General features: G+C 46.5%; 2 protein-coding genes across 3 annotated transcripts in view; both read right to left on the bottom strand.

The window, feature by feature from the left end:
- Positions 1-1304: 1304 nt before the first annotated feature.
- Positions 1305-11414, bottom strand: inka2 (inka box actin regulator 2). The gene is made up of 2 exons (XM_057030797.1): positions 10964-11414; positions 1305-4119 (listed from the first exon to the last, which is right to left on the bottom strand). Exons 1-2 carry the CDS (start codon positions 11033-11035, stop codon positions 2908-2910), a joined length of 1284 nt encoding a protein of 427 aa, XP_056886777.1. The 5' UTR covers positions 11036-11414; the 3' UTR covers positions 1305-2907.
- A 1727-nt stretch (positions 11415-13141) lies between these two features.
- The window catches only part of LOC130524369 (potassium voltage-gated channel subfamily D member 3-like), a 52566-nt gene continuing 50278 nt past the window's right edge, over positions 13142-15429 (bottom strand). For both annotated transcript variants that reach the window (XM_057030442.1, XM_057030443.1), the window contains one exon: positions 13142-14923. In XM_057030442.1, the coding sequence (XP_056886422.1) occupies positions 14683-14923 (241 nt within the window). In that variant the 3' untranslated portion in view covers positions 13142-14682. The remainder of the gene's footprint in view (positions 14924-15429) is intronic.

Genomic DNA, 15429 nt, shown 5'->3' on the forward strand with positions numbered 1-15429 from the left:
CATGCAGGATTACAGTCTATGACGTGCCCCGTGCACTGATCCACTGATGGTGATGATACCTTTTATTAAACATTCACTCCACAGAGCCGGTTCTTCTGTCCAGGCCGTCAGCTCCCTGCTGCTGTGCATCATCCACCTTTGAGACTCTGAGCCCGGTGTGCTCGCCGCCCCCAGATTTTGGGTGGGAGCCGTCTCGTGAGGCTGTGAAGAGCGACAGCTGACTGAAGGGGAGGCAGGAGGGTAGGGGGGGTTGGGCATTCAGCGTCCACTGTTGGGATCCTGGGGGGACAGAGCCAGAAGAGAGGGGAGCACAGTTGCAGCTGTTGACACCCCCCCCCCCCCCACACACACACACACACACAGAAGAAGGGATTATTGTTAGCCCATCTCTGAACGAACCCTGGCAGCGTTGGATAACCTCATGCTCACTGACCTCTTCACAGAGAATTACATTAAGTTTAGATGCACTTTGGCAAACGTTCCCCTCAGGTTCGTTTTTATGGCGAAGATGATATTAATTGATTGATGACATCATTTTTTTTTAATACTGACATTTTAATGACGCTAGCATTGGGGATAAAAACAAACATGTTTTATACTCTCAGTAACATTTAATGCCGTGATAAATGAGCGCGACATGAAAACTTGTCACGTGATGAGAAGAGATTGTCCGATATTACGACATCACATTAAAGCAGAAAATATGACACGCTTGAGTCAGTTGCCTAACCATTTTTTTGCACTAATTTATTTAAACCAGTTAGAAAAAAGATGTGAACTAACCGATGAAGTGAAATGATTTCACCCTAAAATGTTTCCATAAACACGATGAGATGTTGAAGCCTTTGTGTTTGTGCACGCTGCAGAGTGGAGAGGAAAGATGTGGGACATCATCTGAGCCGTATCCTGTATCCTAGAAAAAGCGGCGAACTGCTCGGCTGCAGGGTTTCACCTTGCATTTGTTTATTTATTGATGTACTGATGGAGCTGCACGGATTTAGAATCAATGTAGTGCCCAGTTGATGCAGTCGGGACTGTTCGTCCTACTGGGGGGGGGGGGGGGGGGGGGGGATCAGAGAAAAAGCTAAATGTCAAAAGCTGTCATCTTAGTGGAAGCATGTTTTTTTTATTTTGTGCTCAAAGATCTGTAACACCTTAAAGGGGCAGTTCCCCCAAAACCAACATGCATTATCCAGGAAGTTAACGAGGATGTGATAATTAAATGGACATTTCACCAAGTTCCTTATGTGTTTTGAGCATTTATTACACTGATCTAATGTGCATGTGCGAATCAAGACCAAACCTTTTTTTTCTGAAAACAGATTTAATTTACAAAGAGTCGGTGACGGTTTTACAGCATCACTACTGACGGTCTGCAGGACCCTGGTGAAAAACAACAGTGCTGAAAATTACACGTGGAGAAAAACAACATTTACATACGTCGCCAAGGATGCACAACGTTACTGGCTTGATATCGGTTGTGACCCAAAGATCCCCTTTGAGGAAGACTGAACAATTGTGTCGATAAAACATGCCGATCAGACGAAGCTTATTTATGCACAAGTGAACCGTGGAGAGTAAAAAAAAAGCATCCTGGATCAACGCACTGCACCTCTGTCCTGTGTCGGACCCCCCTGACTGAGCGACATGAACTGACCTGAATAACGGGACCACAACATATGGATAAACTGACCAGCACGGTCAGAAGAACTGGGGCTCCGCTCATTTCGTCTGAGGGGAAATTAAGGGTTACGTTTATGAGCGATTGTCTTTGCATAAGAGTCGTCCCCTGTACTGATCATTCTGAGTGACATCAGGCAGTATGGTCTGCAACCCTGAGGGACTCATACTGATACTTCTGGTGGCTGCCGCCATGAATGAAAGCTGGAAAATACAAGTGCAGAGTTTACACGTTTAACGTCACATCTTCAGCTAAATAAAACCAAACAAGCATGTTTATGGCTGTTGCTTGCCTAAAATGTTCTTTACAGTTAAAAAGGTTCAAAGGAATGAAATCATTGGCATTTACTTGTGTGCTTCCTTCTATACATCAAACTGCACATGACATCATCCTAATCGACCATCTTTGAGAAGTTTGGATCAAAAAGTTAAAACTCTGTTCTCCAGAGCCACTCTAGAGCCGAGCTCTCCGCGCTGACCGTGTTCCAGATGGCAGACAGTCCCGACTGTGTCTCCAACCCCCCCCCCCGTCCCAACACGTGCCTTGTCTAAATGGCAGTGAACATTGACATCAACTACAGAAGCGCTCATTATATAAAGCGCGACCTCTGAAGCTTGCTTTTCCCCCGTCTAGACAAGAAGACAACAACGTCCCCAAACTTGTAATAAAACACGTAGAAATGCGCCGTCTCTCGGTTTAATTGCGTTCGACGGTCCCTGAGCGACGTGGGCGCGACGGATGGGTTCGGCTTAGCCCGGCTTCCTGGGGAATCGAGTCCAGCTGGGGACTAAATCGAGCTTAGGCCTGTTTGAGAGGCGGTGTGTTGGGGAACAGCTGCGGGGTGTATAAAACAGTAACACAGATACAACAGTTGGCCTTTCTATTCGAGGAGGTGAAGGAAAAACTAAAAAAAACAAGTGCCGCTACGCTTTAAAGACCCGTGGCGATATTCGGAGGAGTTAAAGTACCATTTCATAGGCATCCAGAGTCCTACGTGTGCACACGACAGAAGAGAAGTGAACAATGGTTAAAAAAAAATGAAAGAACGTCGAACATCTGCAGCCAACGTGACATATGAGGTCGATATTTTAGGATTGTCAGACAATTTGTGGCCCTGATATTCTGGCTGGACGCTTGTGACTTTCGTCTGTTCATTTTCGTGAAAGTGTATCGGCAGCATTCATTCGTCCGTCCGTCCGTCCGTCCGTCCGTCCGTCCTGCACCTGTCAGACCCACACAGCTGTGTTATAGTCAAACAACGGCGGTATTTTCTCCGCCACAGTGTCTGCTTGTCTCCTGTCTAAGTAAATGCCAGTAAAAGCTTGTTGGTGGACCTGGGGGAAGTGCTGCTGCTGGTTCCTCTCTGCCCCGGACAGCTGGGGGCAGAGCTTCCCTTTGCCCTGGTGCCCATTTGCCCAGAAGGGCAAATAGAAGCTTCCTTTGGAACATTTGGGGGCCGCTTTCTTCGGCCTTTTGAAAAGGTCGCCCTCAGGCAGCTCTGGTGCCGCCCAGCCGGGTCTCTCTTTGAGCAGCTTGTCCCTGTCCGGCCGGACGCTGCGCAGGAACTTTTTGAAGATGTTTGTGGTTAATGAGAACTTCCTGCAGATCTCCTGCGAGCGGCTGAGGCGGAGAGGGTGGGCTGGCGTGTCTGCTCTGTCCACCCCCCTCTCCTCTTCTTCTATCTCCTCCCTCTCCACCTCGGGCAAGTCCAGCCAGTTGCCCACAAGGTCGGCAAAGACGTTGTCGCCCAGCACCAGCGGTTGCCGGTTGCGGCTGCTGCTCATCAGCGAGGAAGTCCAGTCGCAGCTGTCGTCCGTGCTCTCTTGGGAATACTCGTTGTCTAACGAGGGGCCCTCCCGCGAGAGGCTGTACAGGATTCCTGGTAGATCTACCACCCGGGCACGATGGGGAGCCTGTGGGTGAGAGGGGGGCTCTGGTGGAGGGTTTCCCACCACAGGCCCGTAGAAATCCACCTGGGGGGCATCGTACCCAGACCACCTCTTGGGAACAGACTGGAGGTCACAATCGCTTTGCGTGCTCCCTCCGCTCCGCTCACTCCCACTGTCAAGGCTGGAGGTCGAGGAAGAGGACATGCTGACGCTGCTCCTGTTCTGCGACAGGCTGCCGTCGTCTCGGCTGGAGGCGCCTCTGCTCCGGAGGGAGCGCCTCGGGCTCGGCGTCGCGCTCAGACGGGGCTCTTCAAACGCGCCTGGATGAAAGCAGGAGCTGGGATCTGTGCTCACACTCATACCTGCTGTGGCCGTTGCTTCCAGAGGAGCTGCCTGGGGGGGCCGGGGGATTCCTCGGTTAATTGGACGGCCTGTAATGTCAAGGTTCTCTAACGCTGTCTGAACCTGTAGGAGCTTGAGTTCCTGAAGTGCCCCCATCATTGAATTCATCTGAGCGTGGAGGCCATCCCCAGCTTCTTTCATAGACACCTGCAGGGAGACAGACAGACAACACAATGACGTCCTTTACATTTTTCCATTAAGAAAAAAAATCTAATTTGACCTTAAAAGGACCTTGACATATGTCTAGACATGTATAGGTCGCTCTCAGCTCCGCCCACAGGCTTGTTTTTGGTCATTAAATGTGTCCTGCCATGTGTAGGTCAGGTTAACAAGGAAGATTTCACTGCGGGGGAAGGGGGGGTGTCTTAAGACTTTACAAAGGGAGACACATCGTTTGCCTTCTCCAGGACCCGTCTCATCCATCACAGACTGACTTCCTCAGCGTTACCCCCCTTTTTCATCACTCAACTCAGCTGCAGCATGAATCCAATTACACGCTTTGAACTCACAGCAATAATTAAACAACCCATGAAACATACATGACGATGAAAAAAAAACATTAAAATGATGTATCTCTGCAGTCCACCTGTTCCCTCGTGCCCTCTCCGTCTACACCTCTTTTGTTTTGCATTCATCTTTTTATTTCTATCCATGATTGCTCTTCTCCGGGCTCTTTGTTCACTTCCTTTTGTGTACTCCTAATGTTACTTTTTTGAAAAAAGAAAACCTCCCCCCCTTCAGGCTCTCATTTGCTGCTGAGACTGCGTCATGTGATCCGGAGTAACCGTTGCTCTCCCCCGCGGGCAGACAGAACTGTGACCCGTGTCCTGACTCGCAGGCCTGACTCAGTCGCACCTTCACCCCTACTTTCAATCAGCTTTGCCCCCTCAGGGGGCAGGCTGACGCCAGCCAAGGTAGAAACTAACTGATGAATAATCTCCCGGATCTTTCCAAAAAAGGAGGAAAAAGTCCAAAGAGCGCTGGTTACAAACACGTGTTTTCCATAAACTAAATGTCAGGGATTCAAAAGGCAACATTTAAATAAAGAGCAGCTTCTCTGTTTTGAATATGATTGACGATTCTGGGTAAACATCCCAGCTTACCTTCAGCTGCAGTCTCTATTTCCTGTCTGCCTCTCCTGCTGCTTCCTTCTCACCTCTGCAGCCTGTCAACGTCTCTCACCTTTCAAACGGATCGCTGTGACAACCATATATGTATCTCTCTCCAATGAGGTGACACCTCTGGGCCTGTCAGCCAATCAGCACTCCCTGTCTAGACTAGCCCCCACAACCCCCACCCAACGGAGCGTTGAGGGTGCGAAATCTGTTCACTCGGGCAGAAAAGGAATGACAATGAAAGGAGCGAGAGAGTTATGAGAATCAGCTGGATGAGCAGGGAACGGGAGGGGGGGGGGGGGGGGGTCGGCTTGGCCATATGTTTAGATGTCTAAGAGAAAATGGTGCTGGATTTAATTATGGATGACACCATAAGATGACAGGAGGGGGGTACATGTGAGAAAGGGCAACAGATACACCAACACCAGGCTGTGATATTTAATCTTCAGGGAACAGAAACTGTGTTCCCGTTGGGAACGAGGGCTGTGCAGACCAACTGACAGCACGGCGTGGCCGACGCCAGGCATAAGCTCTGTGAGAGAAGCTGCAGAGGGGAGCGTTCTGAGAAAATGCACAAATGCAGCCACAGTACACTCCCACCATTTACACTCCTTGGTTAACATTATACAAAATTATGGTCCCTCACTTTTTCTAATATGGATTAGCAGAGAGGCTAACATCAGCGACTACTAGACGTGTTGCCATGGTAATACCCATCATATCAGCGGTCTGAAGCAGCACTTGACCTATGAAAATTATTCGATTAACATTATAGAACATTATTAGATTAACATTATTTTTTGCAATGTTAATGCTCATATTAGCATATGAACATACGTTTATTTTATCATTTTGATTATATGACGATTCTGTTCAAACACTATTTTATCACTATAACCACCTCCACCCACACATAACTCAATATACTGATTATTCATTTGAAAATGAATCACTTTAATGTTACTGTTGAATAAGGTTGGGCAGAATTGCACCTTAAATGGTGTAAAATAACCATATAAAAGAGTAGAAAGATAGCATGAGCAGGGCATATTGATCCATCACTATACTTGTATTTATTCCTTCTCTGTTAGAAGAGAGATTAATAATGCACGTTATTCTCTTTAAACTGGGTGGATAAACTTCGCCAGTGTCATATGGCTGAGTAGGTGCGCGGGGGCGTGACGAGCCCCTGAGATCAGATAATAAGCCTATCAAAGCACATGTTGGGAACAAAAGCCTCGACGCTTCCTGCTGGCTAAATCAGGTGGCAGAGACATGTGTAATTAGTCCAGTCAGGTTTTCTCTCGTCTTTGTGTTGTCCTCATATGGCCGACATCATTAACTGTAATTCCCCATCCTGGGGGAGGTCGTGGAAGAGCTCAGAGAAAGTTTAACTCCAGAAGTCAAAAGATGACAACGGATCATCAAACTGCTGAAATATGATTTGATTTCCACACACACACGCAGAGATTCTACTATTTTTAGTCATCCTAAATGTGCCCTGCAGGACTCAGAAACTGTGGTAATCTAACGCTCAACCCCTGTCACGTTAGCTAACTTCCACCGCCACCAGTTCCAGGCTGCACTTTATGGCCCAAATATGTCAACCTTCATCCTGGCATCTGCTCCAGAGCATAAAAGTGACTTTACAAAACAACAACGGCCTCCAGCTCTTTCAGCTTTGAACTCGCGTCCTCGTCCGTTTGGAGACGTCTCACTTCTACAACGAGAGATGCGGTTGAGGGGGTCTCGTTAGGACGCAGCGGAGCTGAAGGAACCTGGCGAGAAGCTCGGCTCGCCTGGGAATGAATGCAAGGGGAAAGGGAAAAGAGAGACGTCAATCGGGTCTAAATTAATAGAAGTGGGATGAAATGAGGCCAGCAGGGAACTCCAAGAACTGCGGCATCATTAAACCATTCTTGTGAAGTTTAGCTAAAGCTTTCTTTTGAACTTAAGCTTCCAAACAACTGCGGCCGTCTAATCCAGCGCGCATTCCTCTAAAAACCATCACTATTAAAAAGCAGCCAAATGCAAAAATCTGGTGGAGGAAGACAAACAAGTTGTCCAGAAGCACCCCCCCCACCCCCCAAAGCTCTTCACCCCCACCGACTCCTCCGTCTTGACTGCAGCCAGCCGACCAGACACAAGAGCCAATTAGAGGCTGAGCGCTTCAAAGTTTTAAAAACAATAGCTGGCAGGCTCGAATTAACACTGGCAGAGGCTTATTCAAACGTTTGTTTAAGTGAAACAAGATGGGATCTTCTGTTGTCAATGGTGTCAGGATTCATCTGCTCTGAAGGGGCCTCCAGGAACACCCCCCCCCCCCGCGTGCACGAGCGTTAACTAAACACCAAAAAGGGCAAAAAGAGTGAGATACCAATTCCATCTGTTGCCATAAACCTTGACAGTTTGAACGCTGTATTGAAATTACATCTGCCAAGGAGAGACCAGAAAAAGCTACACACACACACACACACACACACACACACACACACACACACACACACACACACACACGTATATCCACACCACACCGTGAATGAATAGCCGGCTTTCTGCATCGTTTATGTGTGTTTGCTCTCGGCCAGATTAGTGCTCTGCAAATAAACACGCAGGCGTTAAATCGGGCCCAAGCGGCCGCTCTGTTCTGGTGCTGAAGCCCCCTTCTGCTGTTCACTGTTGTTATTTATCTGTTAACGGCCGGAGGGGGTGGTCCTGGTGGCGAGGGCAACAAGGCCAAGGTTATCAAACCCAAAGGGCCTTCCTGTTCAGAAGAGGGTGGCCTACAGCCGTGCACCCTCCCCCGTTTCTCCCGTCTCCACCCCCCCCAATTAAAAATGAATGGCGGGTTGTGCGGTCAAGGACAGGAATGGGGTGTCTGTCCGGAGGGTACAGAGGGGTTCTGTAAGGCTGCTCACTGGATGCACCACAGAGGGGTTGTGCTCGAACCCTGAGATCACAATCAAGGGTGCAATAAAGCTGTGAAGAACCTTCGCCCGGAGAAATAAAACGCTCACAGCCGTCGGCGTCTCTGCAGAATAAAGCTTATTTTGTTGGGTGATGAACAGTTTAATTATTGTTTGATACAAGAAACTGAGCCATAAAAGGTTCCTGAATGCATCCTCAATTATACCAAATGATCACATTTCTTCACTCAAAACTACCGGTTATCATGTTTCCTGGATGACAAGAGACACAATCATGCTAATTAAAAAAAAATCTATTAAAGCTGGAACTATTGGGCCATTATCCCAAGCCCAGAGATTATTGACTGGGCAGACGATGGGGGGGGGGGGGGGGGCTCAGGCATTCACCGTCGCTGAAGCAGCAGTGAAAATGGATTGTTGATGCAGCCGCTGATGTCAGCACCCTGTTCCTGAGCAGCTAGCCTCTAATTCACCAGCTCACATTTGTAACATCGAGCGTAATCTTGCAGAGCCAGGCTCCGCCCCCGCGCCATTGACTTGCAGCGCCCCCGGCTGGAGTGTTACCTGACGGTTTTCGACAGCTGGGCAGTGTTGGGGGGGGTTACAGTACAGGGGAATAAATCAGACTGAAGAGCTGCAACGATTGTTACATTCGCAGCTAAAGAGAGGACGGCTGTGCAGTGTCAGAAAGGCTCTCGTCTTCCTTTGTGGTTTAATGCGCTGCTGCATAATAATTCTAATTTCAGCTTAAAATAATTTTAAAACCAGAGAGAGAAGCTTCCTTGTTTTCCATCACTAAAAGGCAAACAGAGAGCGGACACTCAAAAACAGTCAGCGATCTCTGGCCCCCAAATGTTTAATTAAGTGCTAATTAAGTTTAATTATGTGCTCGGTACAATAGTTTTAAACCTGCTGCGCGAAGGGTTAACGGCTCCATCTCAAACACAAGCGGCCCAGATCCGCCCTCTGAGGTGGACCTATTTTAGTCGAAGGGAAGGAAGAGGTTGGACAGAACCGGAGCACCAAAAGAATGGACCGCTAGAGCCGAGTCACCTTTTAAAAACACAACAATCACAAGGAACACGCAATCTGGCACAGAACGAGCCTGGCGTGCTTCTCTCTACACGTGATGATGTCATAACTGCTGAGCGGCCCGAGGCGTGAATACGATAAAGACGCGTTTGAAATGGGCTTCAGTCGTGACTCGTACCTGTCTGCAGGTGGGAAATCAGCATCACCGTCAGATGATCGCACTTTGCGTGACGCCCCCCCCCCCCCCACACACACACACACGCACACACACCCAACCTGGGAGGCTGCTACATGATCTTTGGGCATGATCTTGGGTCATGCCCAACCTGGGAACTGTTCCATCCTGCGCCATCATGGACTTCCTGGGACAGTTTTTGCGGTGACACCTTCAGACTGGAGCTGGGGTGAAAGGTCAAATGTTCATGCGTGATCCCACACTGAACCCCACTGACCTTGGACCCAACAATCTCCATTTTACATGACACTTTTCCGGGGATGGTTACAGAGGCGTGAGGAGTTGCTTTCAAAACATTTCCTGATTGGAGGATTTTAAACTTCTTTTTGCTGCCTGGCCTCAGGGCACATCAGAGTCACATGACGTCACAAAGATTAGGCCTCAAAAGAGCTCTCATTTTTCAATTTTGTCCTTTGTACTTCAACCACTTCTCTCCAAGGATTCTCCTCACATGCAGACGAGAAGAAAGCGGATCTTCGTTTTGAGAGTGGGGGGGTTAAAAGCTGCAGTTTTCTGAGCACAGTCAGTGACGCTGCAGGACGCTCATGGCGGCGCCTCAGGTGTGAGCCGCTAGACGTGTCTGATCTGTGCAGATGGAGCCGGATCACCTCTCTGTGGTCAGCGCCGAACACTCACAGCGGAGTGGAAAGCGTCAACCTTGGCGCGAACGCCGCCTGTTTCCCCAACAACAGATTGTGTCCCACATGGTGCCGTGCAGAGGGAGGCGGCTCGGCACCATGTGGGACCCCCCGTTTGAACCTCGGCATGGCACGAGTCCCCGTTTTTCTGTTCTGCTACCAAAACTGCGATATGGCGGCTATAGCGCACATGTCCTCCTGGCGTCGGCCTCCACCGACCCCAAAAACTCAACCGCTACTTCACAGACGTTTGGCTAATTGGGGAGAAGCGTATCAAAGCAGTTCAGATCAGATCTTGTTACAAAACAAGCAGCCATGCGAGGCTTTTCTTTGGGCCGGTGGCAGAGAGAAGCCACTTTGAAGATGGTTCCAAGTGGAATAAGCTCTTTTTGAAAAGGGCTGTACACAGAATTTAGCTGTCAAATGATTTGAGCGTGACAGAGCAGCTTATTTATGATTGATTTCTATTTGGATTTCAAGTGACTGTGCCCAGAATTTACCACCGTCAAACGAGTTTGCATGTTAAAAAATAACCACAATGCACGTAAGGAAGGTAGCAGCCATTTGTAGACACAGTCAGAAGAAAACAAGACCTGCCATCACTGATGAATCTAATTAGTGTCATCAACCCTCTTCTCTGTTCGTCCACTCATTGATTTCATCCACAGCCAGTGTGGGGGTACGTCTGTGGTGCGTTTAAGGAAACAACAGATTTTGTGGTGCGTTTAAAAAAAACAAAAATTTTTTCCACACATTTCTGCCTAAATAGTGAATTTAAACCTGGTCAATTACACAAGAGATCAGTGCAATTATTAACATGTGATTGTTGTAGGAATCGACGCAATTAAAATAACAATGCTGAGCTTGTTTTCGCGTGGCTGCTGACAAAGTGCTGATTGTAGCTTTATTCCGATTTAAAAACACACGCATGTATAAAAACTGAAGCTAAATGTCCCACTTAAATGCTCGCTGATTGTTTAATCATGTTAGTAAAGCCGTTATTGTGGATAGTTGATGATAAGGACAGTATTAAACAGCACGAACCAGCTCTTGCTTCAGTCGCCTCAAACACGCGTCCATGTTTCTGCATTCCGGTCTGGACGCCCGTCCTTCCATTAAATCATCAACGGATTCATTCAAAAGCCCGAAATTTCAGCAGAAGCGTCTGTCTGGCATGTCTGTCCCGACGTGGTCGGAAAGGGGGGAGAAAAACAACGTCAGCGTGAAGAACAGCTGGACCTGGAGATGCGCAGATCCTGTGGAGGAATGCGCGCAAGGGGCGCAATGACGCCAAGCTCCTGATTAAAAATACGCGCACATCAACTATTGATGAGGGGAAATGCGTATGCTCCAATTATGACGCTCCTCCTGCGGTTGTATGAGCAGAATCCACGCGTGTGCTCCGTCTCCCAGCCGCATCTGTTGCCTCCCCCCCTATCTCGCTAGTTCCCATTCAAGAGGAGCGCCTGCGTTGCATGTTCAGCTTCCTCCAATGAGTGCGCGTCTCAGGACATCTCATTTAATATAAGCTGAAACTAGAAACCTCTAGTTACTGGGGACCTGAGCTGCCCCTGAGATGCAAACTGATAAACATAATAATATCCGCTGATATCTTCAAAAGTAATCAAAAGTAAACACGCCGTTTTAATGAACTATCCTGGTTTGAGCGAGAAGAGTCGACGAAGGCTGCCCTAAAGGCTGCCTTAAAGAAAACATATTGGTCAGAAATGGGCCATAGGGAGAGTTTCCTGGCCACCATCACTGCGCTCACAGAGGAAACACCTGAGACCAAGGCTTTTGTTGCAGTACCCGGATATTTTATTAGCAAGGGAAGGAAGAGCTGCTCAGACCGAGAAGCCAGTCTGGGAGTTGTTTATCACTCCCTCCATGACAATTTATAATGAACATTTGACATTTGTTTAATGTGCAGGAACAAAATTCCAAAAGACATTCACAATACAGGACCCCAACTATTCCACCTGACACTGGTGCTGTCAGCTGTGTGTGACTTTAGGTCACAGGAGGGATCCAACCTGTAGGCAGCTTCCTCAGTGTGGTGAACACAGGAGGAAACTGGGGCCGGGGCCTCTGGCACCATTGCAGGCTGGTTTGACCTCAGGAGACACGTACGGGGCAAAGGTCAGGATGCAGAGCAGACGAGAAGTGAAGCTGTACAAATAAGCATCAGAAGGAGATATCATGGAAGATCCTCATATCATGTCCAATAAATCAAAAATGGACTTTGACCAAACCTGGAATAACACACTGTTGACTAGTCCTGATGACAAGTGATACTAGTTTAATGTTAAATTTAAATTTGAAGTCAGAGGTGAAGGCTGTTTTTTTTCGCCAGAAACTGGTACTTGCCAGTACTTAACCACATGTTTCATCAAATAGACTTAGAAATTAAGGAGTTTAGAAAAGCTGTAAAGCAAATTACAGAGCTGGATTAATCATTTAACGACAGGTCATCTAAACAGTACAGTGCTGCAGTGCCATCTAGCGGGCAAAACAATAACACAGATTTAAATAAAACAGGATTAATGCACAGTCAATACAGGTCCCAAATATTTTAAACACGGAAAATAATCTAATTATTTTATACATTATTGTTGATCCTGACTACTGAACGGACTCCAGATAGAAGATCTCAATAAAAACTTTTAATTTACTTGAATATTGGAGGGTGAGACAAGATGTTGGCACAATGCTTCAGCTATTTCTTTTTTTCATGCTTGAAAACTGAAAAATGTCCTTCCCAAATGGAGAAATTTTAGCCATTTCTCAGCAGAATTCAAAATATATGACAAAAGGTATAATTTTACTATTGTTTGTGTTTAAAATGAGGCCATTGAACTGATAGGTTGTTAGTAAATACATCCAAAATCTACACCCACCCACATTTGGTGACCGAAAAAAAAAAGACCGAAAAAAGTGGGTTATGATTTTAAAAGGTGGATTTGGGTCTTAAACGGGTATAGTGCATATTCAAAAGAACATGTCAGCAATAAAATGCAGAAAATATTCCAAAATTATAATATACTGTATATTATAATATTAAAAAATGCTCTTCTATCGGCACTTCTGAAAACATTAAAAAGGTCTTTTGATAGTTATTTAACCGGCACACTGAAAAGTCCAAAACAGTATTATGCAGAAAAGAAACCTGGAATAACAATGCGATAAACTATGTATTACCACAAATGGGACACAAGGGCAGAATGTTGTGGCAGACTTTAATTTCCATCCGACACTCCATATTGATAGTAACAAACAAACTGAACACTGCAAACAGCCAACAGACAGAAAAGCTCAGTTCAAAAAGTGAAATAGGAAACAGCACAAACAGCAGTTCCGAAAACATAAAATAAAATAAAAAAGAGGCGCGCCTCACAATGTCTTTTACCGTTAAATCCATCATATAATGACGACAAATGATCACCAGGCAGGAGTCACACTGTGGGAGATGTGGCCGCAGATGTCAAACACGACAGTAATGTGTATGAAATACAGTATCAATAGCCGAGCAGATGCTCAGAATTATCAGCCTCAATGCTGAGAAGTTATCTAAAGGGTTTTGTTTCAAAAATAAAAATAAATACAGCAGCTTTTTAATCGAGACAAGGACAAAGATGCAACACAAAGTATATTGAAACAGTAAAAACATTTTCACGTTATGATCAGAATCCCATACAAAACCATAGATGCCACATCAGAACAAAGCAAAACTGAATAAAGGTGACGCTTTATACAAAGAAACGCACAACAAACACAAACTATCCAGAAACATCAGGCAGGTTTAAATGAGCATCAATCTAATCACGAAATAATGCAGAAAACTTCTGGTGCGTTGACTGCCACCTTGTGGTCAAAGTTGGAACAATTCTGGAAATAGATCAGATTAAAAGGGCGGATGCAGGAATTGTTATTTACAGATATAACTTAGTTTGGGACATGTGCTGCTGGAGTATCATTGTAGCTGATCTTCCAAGTCAAATGTTCCTCCCCTGTAAATTGGATTAAATGTGAATTGATCCTCGGCACATTTACTCATTCCCCACAAATATACTGACTAGAATCCATTCTCAGATCCATGCTTGACTGCAGTCCTGGCATATTTTGAAATAAATACACTTTCTCAAAGATTCACTTTCTTTGTTTCTTGCTACAGAGGTCATATCAGTAGTTTTAAGTTGTGGGGATGGGGGGGGGACACATCTTGAATAAGTCAAACACATTTCAGCCTCACAATTTTACACATTTTCACAATATCACGTCATTGCTGTCAGCTGCTGCGGTGCTTCAAGTGTCTGTCGTAGCAAAGAAAACAGGGTTTTTTGGTCCAATGAAAGTCAGGATGTGTAGGATGTTGGAGCCGATACACAACCAGGAGCAAACACAGGCAACAGGGTTCTCCGTCCTTCAGAGGCTTCTCCCACTCCATGTTAAACGGTGATGTTGTGGCCTTACAGCAGCGTCTGCTGTTGTACCCTGATGCTAATTATACAATGTCCTTCTCACAGTATTGCAGTAGAACTACTGCAGTTAGGACCTATAAGAAACCCAGCCACTCCATACGTCCATATCTACAGTACATACATGACACAGCGACTCCACCCCAGCGGTGATTCCAGGTCATCTGTCTTCTCTGAAAGGCCCAGTTGTCTGGAGAACAGCTGTCTTCCTGTTGACCGCAGGGACAGGTCAAGGTGATCCTCCGCTCCTTCATTGCATTTTTTCCCCCTCAGAGTGACGCTGAAAAGTCACAGAGCCGAGACTTTGATGATGCTGATGCCAGCCGCGCTGGTGGTGGTCTGGATGCTCGGAGATGCTGAGTGGCTCAAGGGAGGCCTCCTCTGCACGGGCCCGTGCAGACTGTCCCCGTCGGGGCTCAGATCCGGGGGTGCCGGGAGGCTGATGATCGCCGTGGTGATCCGACCACCTTTACAGTTGATCCTGCTGCTGTTGTCCAGTTTCAGGTTCAGGTTGGAACGACCAGACAGACTAAAATAGAGAGGAAGAGAGGAAAAGGCTGCTTGTAAAATGTACACTCGAGGGTGCTTAACCAAGTCTAATTCAACCTTAAAAGCACAGTTGGAAAGTGCTGGATGTGTTCCACTCAAATAACATAAATTAAAAAAGAAAAATTCTAAAGCCAACAGGAACAAACAAATAAAAGTCTCTCCTGTCCACTGTTTTATTTGGTCTTTGACCCTTTGTAGAATGTTTGAAAATGGCCTGGAAGCACTTGAGGTGGCGCACTGTTGATGCATGTTCCATCCATCCCGAGCGCCGAGGACCGGAAGCCCTTTGTCGACGTCTAGTGGTCAGACTGTAAACTACACTTGGGGTCGGAGTTATTCCTAATGATCAAAGTGCAACGTATTCTTGTGCCATATTAATTCTTAATAAAAACAACCATAGATAAGTTAATAAAGTAAATAAAGAAAAAAAGATTATTTGTGAAAACCTTCTAAAATAAAATGACTAGTAGTCTAAGCTCAACTCTG

The sequence above is a fragment of the Takifugu flavidus genome, chromosome 4, assembly GCF_003711565.1.
Source record: "Takifugu flavidus isolate HTHZ2018 chromosome 4, ASM371156v2, whole genome shotgun sequence".
NCBI lineage: Eukaryota > Metazoa > Chordata > Actinopteri > Tetraodontiformes > Tetraodontidae > Takifugu > Takifugu flavidus.